This window comes from Peromyscus maniculatus, chromosome 1 (assembly GCF_049852395.1).
Source record: "Peromyscus maniculatus bairdii isolate BWxNUB_F1_BW_parent chromosome 1, HU_Pman_BW_mat_3.1, whole genome shotgun sequence".
Taxonomy (NCBI): domain Eukaryota; kingdom Metazoa; phylum Chordata; class Mammalia; order Rodentia; family Cricetidae; genus Peromyscus; species Peromyscus maniculatus.
The window spans coordinates 14601723-14612779 of NC_134852.1; the positions used below are offsets into that span (position 1 = coordinate 14601723).

The 11057-nt window shown below is 40.4% G+C and overlaps 1 protein-coding gene across 1 annotated transcript; it reads left to right on the forward strand.

Annotated features, from left to right (window-relative positions):
• Window positions 1–1779: 1779 nt before the first annotated feature.
• On the forward strand, window positions 1780–8404 carry LOC102909871 (olfactory receptor 6Z7-like). The gene is made up of 2 exons (XM_076570512.1): window positions 1780–1993; window positions 5601–8404. Exons 1-2 carry the CDS (start codon window positions 1961–1963, stop codon window positions 6543–6545), a joined length of 978 nt encoding a protein of 325 aa, XP_076426627.1. The 5' UTR covers window positions 1780–1960; the 3' UTR covers window positions 6546–8404.
• The last annotated feature ends 2653 nt before the right edge of the window (window positions 8405–11057 follow it).

The following is an 11057-nucleotide window of genomic DNA, read 5'->3' on the forward strand; positions in this document are numbered from 1 at the left end:
GGATTAATGCTAGGATCTTCAGTTCAGTTCCATTGGTCCACATGTTAGTTTTTATTCCAGTACCAAGCTGTTTTTATTACTCTAGCTCTAGTAGAGCTTGAGGTCAGAGGATCGTGATTCCTCCAGAGGTTGCCTTTTTGTACAGGATTCTTTTAGCTATCTTAGGTTTTTTGTTTTTCCTTATGAAGTTAAGTATTGTTTTTTCAAGTCTGTGAAGAATTGTGTTTAGATTGTGATGGGGGATTGCATTGAAGCTGTGACCTTTTAGTACAGTTGTGGTGACAGCACCCTTGGTCATCAAATTTTTTGTTGCTATTTTGTAACTGTAATTTTGCTACTCTTATAAATTGTAATTTAAATATCTGATATGTCTGAGGGTCTTGAGTGACCCCTGTGAAGTGGTTGTTTGTTCCCAGGGGGTCTAGACCCACAGGTTGAGAATCACTGCTCTAGGCAGATCAGGTTGTTAGAGCATGTCTCTAATTAGTCCATACTGCCTATACATGCTTGAACAGGGAGAAGCCTAGTGGATTTGAACAGTTTCAAGTACTTCCTGAAACTTTTGAGTTGTTTTCTTCCTTGGTACTACCCCCTCCTCTCCATCTCTCTCTCCCTCCCTCCCCTCTATCTCTTTCTGTGTGTATTTGTGTGTGTACAGGTGCACATGTGTGCATTCACATACAGGTACTTGTAAAGGCCAGAAGATAACATTAAATCTCCCAGATCTGGAGCTACTAGCAGTTGTGGGATGCATACTGTGGGTACTTGGAGATGAACTTTTATTCTCTGTAAGAACAGTAAACATTCTTAACCTTCAAGTTATCTCTCTAGACACTGAGAGCATTTATTTTAAACTTGTACCTATGATCTAATATGTATCTATTCAAGGGAATGTTTCCTGACTTGTGCTGGGTGAAAGTAGCCTTGGAAAATCTCCTGAACATTTAATTTTGTCACCAATTTTCTCTAGGATAACATGATCATATTGAGGTGGAATTGAAGTGGAGACCACCTTGGAAACTAATTGAGTGAATTGGTATAGGTGTAGGTCAGTCCATAGAGATAGTAAAGGAATCGTTAAAACTCCCTAGTAGAAGCAGAGAGTGGGGGTCACAAGACCCATAAGTAGAGTTCCTTCTTTCTCTCCTCCAGCTGCAGGTCAACTTGGGAGATGCTGTAGTATACAGGAAGTAGAAGACTAACTGCAGCTGAGAATCCATAATGCAGCTTCTATGATGGGCTGGGAGACTTTGTGGTGATGCAGCTCTTTGGGTATCACCCACACTTCTGGGATTAGACACCTGCTCAGTTCTTTAAGTCAATTGAATGAAGTCATTAGTCCGTCAGGTTGGATTCTAGTGGAGTCATCACCTTGGTCTGTCATTGGTGTCCTGTATGTGGTGAATAGACATTCATTCATGTCTCCCTGGTAAAAGTTAATTCAGCCTGTCTTCCCCTCTGCCACCCTCAGTTTCTGGTTCCATTTTCATATTGACCTTTACCAGGTACCATGGGTACTGGGACAATGTCAGACTTATTCTGATGTTCCTAGCATGGATACCACCATCCATCACACAGAAGACAATATTTGCTTATCAACATGGTGGAAAAACACTCCAGCCTGGGCATGCCTTTGCCCTGTTCCTCAAGCCTAATAGCTTTTCTAATTTAGAAAAAAAAATCTCTTCCATCTGTTGTTTAATTCCACAGAGATTTATGGCAGTCTCAGAGATCCTCAGACACGGCTTAAGCTAGCCTCTTTGCATGTCTCCTGCCTGTGAGTACAGAAGCAACTTGGCATTGTCCAGACAAGAAGCTCAGATACACAATGGGTAAAGGGACAAGGAGGATCTAGGACTCTTGGTTCAGAACCAAGGACAGTGCTGGATCCTTTGTCTTCATTGCTGAGAACTCCATCTCTGAGTGGACACTCAGACCATTTCAGCACTGATTAGAGACCATGGTAGAGGAACACTTTACTCATGCTTCTCAGGTAAGCAAACTGGACACCTCCCGGTGCTGGGACTGGAGAAGGAAGGGAGAAGATGAGACAGGTGGTAGTTTAGAGTCACATCCTCTGTGTCAGGTGCCTTGTTGAATTTTCTTGTTTTATCGCCATGAGTTCTCCTCAGCCCTGTGATGCAGTTATACCCACAGCCCTCACTTTAAGGATGGGGAAACGGAATACTGTCAAGCCTATGCTGAAAAGAAAAATGTTGGCTTTCATACTAGTTTAGGCTCTTGAATTTTAGTTCTGGGTCACATAATTCTGAGCCCCAAATTCTTTCCACCATAACAAGATTTCTCTTGAGGATGAGTGAAGCAGAGTCGGTGGGTTGAGAGGAGAAAAGGGCACTTGCGTTTTCAGCTAGCTGAGGGGCCCTGATCAAAGCGTGACCACGTCCTTTTGCGTTAGTTGTACAGTTTCTTGTTGGTTTTTTTGTCCATATTTGTCCATAAATTTATTGCTCTTTTGCCTTTCTTTCTGTTTACTCCCTGATTATTATTTATTACTTTATTATTTGCATGTGCATATATTCAGAGGTACATACATCACAGCACATGTGTAAAAGTCAGAGGATAACTTAGGGGAGGCCAGTTCTCTCCTTACACCATGCGATTCCCAGGGATAAAACTCATGTTGTGAAGTTTCATGGAAGGTGCCTTTACCTGCTGAGCTTAATTTTTGCATAGTTGCCTTCTATACAGCCCCAGGATCTAGTTTAGAGGCCAGGAGAAAGAGAGCTTTATAGTACTACTTCACACATGTGTAGAATAAAGCAATGATCATTAGCTTCAGAGCCAGGTAGGTCTTGGCTTGGTTCCTGGATTTGCTGCTTATGATCTCAGTGTCCTCAGTCAAGCTTCGTCCCTTTTCTGGGCTTGATTTCTTTGTCTGCAAGTATATGGCGTAGTGTCTTACTCACAAATGCTTGGCAATCTGTATTCATAAGACATTGTACATTCCATAAGAATGATATTTACATTTGGATGCTTATGGCTTAATCATAGTAGGTAGTATTTATTGTTTACCATGTTTCAGAAAGTTGGCACAGGTGAATCTTACTAGGCTAACACTAGAATAACTCATAATTTGTCCAGGAGGAGATGGAGCCTCTAGGAGAGCATGTAAGTTCTTCTACAATCACTGCTATTAATATCTAATGTTGAAGTTCAGTTCTATTTGACCCTTACTTGATGGTGGAGGTATACATTTTCAATGAAGATAATCATATTTGTTTTCAAAAGGCTATGAAGTATCATATGAGTTAGAGTAAGTTATCCAGGTTTATCCACTAATGAAGAAGAAAATAGAAAGCTCCTGTCTGGGGCCAAGTCTTGCTTATTTCTCTATGCTCACTGTGCTTTCCTGGGGCATCTCAGTGCTGATGCTGGAGGCATGCTTGTAAGATGAAACCACTCTTATCTATTTGGATCATGCACTTCGTAATTCTAAAGCTGCTTTAAAGCTAGAGCACGACTTTGTGGTGTTATCAACGGGACAGTAACTGGAAAAATATCTGTCACAGCAACCCACGGAAAAGAAAAGAAAATTTGATATAAGCATTCAGTGCAGCTGTGAACAAGAACAATTCCTCTAGGAAATTGCCACAACTGATGCTCTAACAGATCGGGTTAATGTTACCACTGTTTTCAAATCAGCAGGTAGTCAGACACAGAGTCGGAGAGATGAGAATTATGCTGTACCATAGTGTGTCCGGGGAAATGACCCACATCCTCAGTAGTATTAACAGACACTTAAAAGGGTTTGGTAAAATATTATCAAAATTAATAATAACTTGTTTCCATAAACTTTACTTTTTATTTTCTTGTGCCATCTCCACCACAGCTCATGGAAGATGATATAGTTTATTTTTAGTTCTACAGAGGAAAAACTGAAGCTTGAATAAATCCAGCATGTTGAGAATTGATATAGGCCCACAAAGAATCATTTTTGACTCAAGAGCCATTCTCCAGCTGTTCCACGTTGTGTCTCTTCTAGCTCAGTATCCATCAGAGCTCAGTGTGGTGGCTCACATCAGCACTCTCAGCACGTGGGAGGCTTGCTGTGAGCTAAAGGTGATCCTGGTTTACACAGTGAGTTCTAGGACAGCCTGGACCACAAAGTGAGACACTGTCTAAAGTCAATTCCAAAACCAAGCCCAGATAATTCAACAACTAATGTAAATTGAGCCTGAGTCCCAATGACATTGAATTCTTTTACTGTGAAGCTTCTGGAGGGAGAGACTGATGCTTAGAAAGCCACCCTTGATCCACCATGCATTATGAAAGGGTATGTACAGCTCACTACGTGAGGGACCTCGGCTGAGTGTGGACGACAGAGGCCTGAGTAAGACTGACATCAATCAATGCAATCTTCCCCCTGGAGGCTTACCAACTAGTTAGAAAGAAAATGACCAATGGAAAAAAGTCAGTGTTTTAGTTTTTTTTCCCTTAGGTTTGTTCATTTTATTTTATGTATAGGTATGTTTTTGCCCGGGTGTATCCATGTACACCAAGAGTATGCCTGGTACCAGTGGAAGTCAGGAAAAGGCATTAGCTAGCTAGTAACTGGAGTTGTGGGTGGTCTGGGCCACCATGGGGGTTCTAAGAACCACACCCAGTTCCTCTACAAAAACAGCCTGTGCTTTTAAACACTGAGCCAACTCTCCAGACTCCTCCCAGTCATTTAAACCAGTAGCAATCACTTTTACAAGAAGACTTAAGGAATGGGATAAGGAATAATGACACAGGATTTGATATGAGACTTCTGAGAGAGGCCTCTCTGAGGACAATGTTTTAAAATGAAAAGCAAGAATGTTAAGTGTTTTCCAGGCAAAAGGAACAGCATGTGGGAATTTCCTAGGGCTAGGAGTTTGGATCATTTGAGGACATGAAAAGGGAACCAGGGGGTCTCAGTTGATGTGCAGAGGACCTAAACCCAAATCATCTGGGATGAGTGCACCGGTTACTGGAATCCTGATGATAACCCATTATGATGAAGTGGGTGTGGTTCACATATTGGTAATTCTAGCATTCAGGAGATGGAGGCAGAATGATCAGGAGTTCAAGACCATTGTTAGCTATGTACTGAGCTCAAGACCAGCCTGGGTTACCTGAGACACTGTTTCAAAAAAAAAGAAATTGTATTGTGGAAGTTATCTATTGTAAGAATAATAAGGATGCATGGGCATTTTAAGGAGAAAGGAGTGATCTTATGTCAAATATATTTTGGGAAGACACCACTAGATGATACACAAAGACTATTATATGTCAAATTTAGAAGCATAAAAATCGAATCAGAAATGACATCAGGGCTGGCGAAACAGCTCAATGGGAAAAGGTGCTTGTAGCCAAGATCAATGAACTCAGTTTGACCCAGGGAACCTGTATGGTGGACGGAGAGAAACGGCCCCAGCAAAAAAGAGCCTTATAACCCTCATACTCATACCCCAGACCCTCTGCAAAATACATAAACACAGTAAAAGTTTTTTAAAGAAGTGATTTATGCAGTTGCGATAATGGTGTTGTTCTAGGGTGGGATCAGATACAAGGAAAGAGAGTTAGAAAAAAACTTTGTAGATGTATTTTGTTTTTAGATGGAGGAGTCACTTGAATTGGGCAACATGACGAGAGTCCAAGAGTTTGTCCTACTGGGCTTGTCCACAAGGCTGGGGATAAGGGATGCCCTGTTTGTCGTCTTTCTGACTCTCTACCTGCTGACACTCCTGGAGAACACCCTCATCATCTACCTCATCTGTAGTCACAGTGAGCTCCACAAGCCCATGTACTTCTTCCTGGGCAACCTCAGCTGCCTGGAGATGTGCTATGTGTCAGTCACCATGCCCACCCTACTCATGGGGCTGTGGACAGGAACCTGCCATGTTCCATTCACAGGTTGTATGACCCAACTCTTCTTCTTCATCTCTCTCATCTGCACAGAGTGCACCCTCCTGGCCTCCATGGCTTATGATCGCTATGTGGCCATCTGCCGCCCACTGCACTACCCACTCCTCATGAGGCCACAGGTCTGCCTGGGCTTAGCCTTGTCTTCATGGCTGGGTGGGTTGCTAGTCTCAGTGATCAAAACAGCATGCATTGCAAGTCTGTCCTACTGTGGTCCCAATGTCCTCAACCACTTCTTCTGTGATGTCTCTCCTCTTCTGAATTTGTCCTGCACCCACGTGGCCCTCACAGAGCTGGTTGACTTCATCTCAGCCATCGTCATCCTCTGGGGTTCACTCCTTGTGGCCATGGCCACCTATGTGGCCATTGGTAGGACAGTTCTGGCCATGCCATCAGCTGCTGCCCGCCACAAAGCCTTCTCTACCTGTGCCTCCCACTTGGTAGTGGTGGGCATCTTTTATTCAGCCACTATCTTCATCTATGCTCGCCCTAGCCGCATAGAAGCCATGGACCTCAACAAGGTGCTGTCTGTCATCTACACAGTGGTCACCCCCATGTGCAACCCCATCATCTACTGTCTGAGGAACAGGGAGGTGCAATCAGCTTTCCGTAGAACCATGCACTGGTCCTCAGTTTGACCAGGCACTTAAGACCATGAGGTGAGACATCAATTTACCTACATCCTACTTTTGTGTTAAGATATAATTCATATACCATTACTTCACCTTTTAAACACACACAACTTAGTGTTTGAATATTTTTACAAAGTAGTACAACCATCAACATTGCAATTTAATCATTCCCAGAAAAATACCTATATATACTGGAAGTCATTTCCTGTGGTATCTCTACTCCTTAAAAAATCACTATCTACCTTCTATGTGCATAGGTTTCCCTGTTTTTGATAGTTTGTAGACAGGGAATTATGCAATGTCACCAATGACTCCTTTTACAGTTCATAATGCATTACATTTCTGAATATTGTAGAAGGTATCCGTGAGTCATTTATTTCCGTGACCTAATCATATTGTTTAACATGGACAGACTATATTTGTTTGTCCGTTCATTGACTGATAGTTTGGTTGTTTCCAATATTGGGCTATTGTGAATTGATGTTTGTGTGAACACTTATTCATAACTTTAAAAGCTTCTATTTTTATTTACTGATGTATTTATTTTTTTATTTGTGTGTGTGTGTATGTGCATGTAAGAACATGTATGTATGTATGTATGTATGTATGTATGTATGTATGTATGCATGCAGGTCCCTGCAGAGGCCAGAAGCTAGAGGTTGGATCTCCCAGACCTGCAGTTGCAGGTCATTGTGAGCAGACTGATGAGGTTGCTAGAAACTGAGTTCTAGTTCTCTGCAAGATCAGCAAGTGCCCTTACCACTGAGCTATCTTTCCAGCCTCATAGTTCATAACTTTTGAGTGGAAGTGCATTTCCTGTTCTCTTATTCTTAAACCCAGGTGTAGAATTGCTGGGCTTGTCATATGTTAACGGAATGGCTGATTTTTTGAGCAACTGACAAACTATTTGGCAAATGTTTAATACCTTTACTTTTAAAACATACTTTTAAGTTACTTAAGATTCATATCTTAAATTTATGTATACATTTTAAGTCTCTCACACATATATCTTTTGCAGATGTATATATAAGGTGGGCTCCTATGGGGGTGAAGGGTACCAGTGACGAGGGATAGAGACCTATAGGCATTGTGAAGGACAAAGTGTGTATGAAAATGCCACAATGAAATCATTATTTTAATTTTTGAAAACTGTCGGTAAGAACCCCCCAAATATATGTTCAGGGAGGTGGTGGTATTTATAAAGAAGTAATAGCTGAAATAACACAAGTGTTCAATGAATTTAAAGGCCCCATTGGCCCTCATAGAAAATGTTAAATAGAAAATCAAGCCACCACTATATCACGTTGGGGAACATTCAGCAGGTTTTCACATCCTGACCTCTTTAGATTTTAAAAAAGATAAACGTGCTTATTTATTTCTGGGTGACATACTAAACTGTTCGAACTATCTTGGACAGTAACTACTTGCCAGTATAAAATGCTCAAAACTAGTTGTAAACTAATTATTAATTACATAATTAAAAACACTCCAGTTGAGAAAATGGAAAATGATGTTGATTGTAACATTGTGTCAAGTGTCTGAAACCAGAATGAATGATAATATTCAACAATAAGACAATGACTGAATATATGATGCTATCTCCATATAGTGAGATGTGATATAAAAAAGGATTCAATGTAGTTGTGCTTATTCATAAAATGTATGTAAAGTTTGTAACCTGAAATTTGAATTTTAAAGTAAAATTATAATTTTGAAATATTTGAGTAAGATGCCTTTAAACAAAAATGAAATACATCTAATGAGCATGTACACAGGGCTTTTTCAGAAACCAAGAAAGAATCAAGGACAGTGTGAATTTTTATTTATAAACTTCAATAATAATTAAAACATATTAACGGAAACTGATGCAGTTGTCAGGGGATATTTGAAAGTATGCATTACATATGTGAGTGTGTTTGAATGTTGACTCAGAACATGACGAAAGAAGCTTTGCAAAGAAAATAATTTAGGATATTTTATGTACATGTAAACATCTTAAACGTTTTGTGTTTTAAGAGAGATTTATTTATTTATTCAGTGTGTGTGTGTGTGTGTGTGTGTGTGTGTGTGTGTGTGTATGTGTGTGTGTACATGCACACATGTGCAGATGCTGTCAGAGACTAGAAGATGGCATCAGGGCATCAGATTCACGTGGAGCTGGAGTTATGAGTGGTTGTGAGTTCCCTGATGTGGGTGTTAGGACCCGAACTCAGGTCCTCTGCAAGAAGAGGCCATGCTTTTATCTACTGCGCCATTTCTCCAGCTCCATTTTGTGCTTTTAATGGAGAACTATTGGGGGAAATTCAATTATAAATGTCCAATGATATAAACTATCACATCCACCCAAATGGTGTGATAAATACAGAGCCCAAGTACCTAGCTATAGTTACTCATAAGTATGTCACAAACTATGATGGTTACCTGTTGTAATGCTGAAAGTTAGGTTACAAAACCATGTCTGGAGCTAGAAAGATTGCCCAGTGGTTAAGATCACAGGCAGCTCTTGCAGAGGACATGTGGGTTCCCAGCACCCACACAGTGGTTCACTACCATCTGTAACTCCAGATTCAGGAGACCCGACACCTCTTCTGGCATCTGCAGTCACTAGGCACACATGCAGCATACATACACATGTGCAGACACAACACTTATACATAGAAATAAAAGTAAATAAATATGAAAAATATACCCAGCTTCATGCAATATGCCTATGTTTCAGTTTTTGAAAATACATTTGGAGGCTCAGGATATTACTCGGTTAGTTGAGCATGTGCCTGAAATGCACAAAGTCTGGGTTTGAGCCCAGGCTCTACATAAATGGGGTGTAGGCTGCGTGCCTGTGATCCCAGAGCCTGAGAAGTGGAGGCAGAAGGATCTGGAGTTTAAGGTCATCTTTGACTACACAGTGAATTCAGAGGTATCCAAGGCTACATAAGACTGACTCAAAGAAATTTAAAAATGCAATTTCTATGTAAGAACTAGAATAGGTTTTAGAAATTATTGCCTTAAATTTTTAATAATGATTATCTTCATGTGGGAGACATTGCTTCTCACATTACTGTCTTCTGTCAACTTACTCTGCTAAGCATGTATTTCTTCTATAATAAAAATATTTTATCATATTTCACAATGCTCACCTAGTGGTGTTGGCAGACATTTTAATTTTTTTTGAGTCAGTGGAACTTCTGCCTCTTTTTTTCTTGTCTTGTAACAAACACTTATGTTCATGTGATACCCCTGAGAAGCCACGTTCATATATACATCCTACAAATAGTTCCAGGTCTCCATATTTTCACCCTTGGCACATGGCATGTCACTCGCCATTTATTACAAGATTTTATAAATGCCTTTTGTAGGTTCAGTGTCTTTCATTATCTTGGGAGCAGCTGGAGAGCAGTGATTGGATTTCACATGCCTGTTTGATGCCAACATCTGATACAAGTCCTTGGTCCTGTTAGGAGTTACAAACTATCTGGGAACTGATTTGGAACCAATGCTGCCTTTGGGTCACCCTCACAAGCCCCAGTACAACCTGATGAAAAGTTTCACTTGAATTTTTGCTCCAAACCCACAGAGACTAAGAGCCCTCCAAGGCCCAGCTCTTGGATTTAAGTTGGCCCTTCTGCTTGCAGCTGGCTGGAAGAACAGCACTCTCTTAAAAACACAAAAATATTGAAATGTGGAAAGCCTACTTGAGAACTCATTGCCCAGAACTAAAGATAACTTTTCCAAACAGTTGGCTTTGAATTTATTGTCCAACCACTTAAGTCGCTGACATCTTCATTTATGTCCAGGAGAGAAACTGGATGTTATTAAAAAGGAAGAAAGAAGACTCACTTTGCCTTAATAGAGAGGTAAGAGGGAACAATCATGTGATTTCAAGGAGAATAAAAAGGTTTTCTCTCCTATAGAATGTCTATTGATGCTAGGAACAGCCTGGATGATACACAACTTCATTGGAATGACTCTCCATGGCAACCATAAGAATTCAAGGCCATCTAATATCAGAAAAGTACATTGAAGAGTAGATTAGCTGGATAGAGGTTGGGAGACTAAAGGGAAGAACTGGGAAGATGTGAATATGTTCAAAATGCATATTATATTTAAAAGTAGTTGTTTACACCTACCTTAACACTGTTTGCAATGAATAATACAACAATAAGATATTTTTAAAAATAAAAAATATGGGGTATCATTTTTTATCCTGCAGATGATTATGTGAGGTATTTTTTTGAGTCAGGGTTTTTCTGTGTAGCTTTGAAGCCTGTCCTAGAACTTGCTCTGTAGACTAGGCTGGCCTTGAATTAACAGAGATCTGCCTGCTTCTGCTTCTCAAGTGCTGGGATTAAAGGCATATGTCACCACCACCAAAAAAAAGTGGAAGATTATGTGACCTTTATAAGGCCTTTATAAGGAATATGCAGACAGAGATAGATTATGACCAGCTTAATGTCATTTACAAACTCTGTTCTTAAGTTGGCAGTACATTTCAAGGTGAGATTCACAAAGTCAACTTAT

What these genes read in the sequence shown, in the direction of transcription:
- LOC102909871 (XM_076570512.1), top strand. Translation starts at nt 1,961, where the DNA reads ATGGTAGAGGAACACTTTACTCATGCTTCTCAG. An exon ending in ACTTTACTCATGCTTCTCAG is followed by an intron (nt 1,994 to 5,600) that starts GTAAGCAAACTG and finishes TTTTGTTTTTAG; the next exon opens with ATGGAGGAGTCACTTGAATT.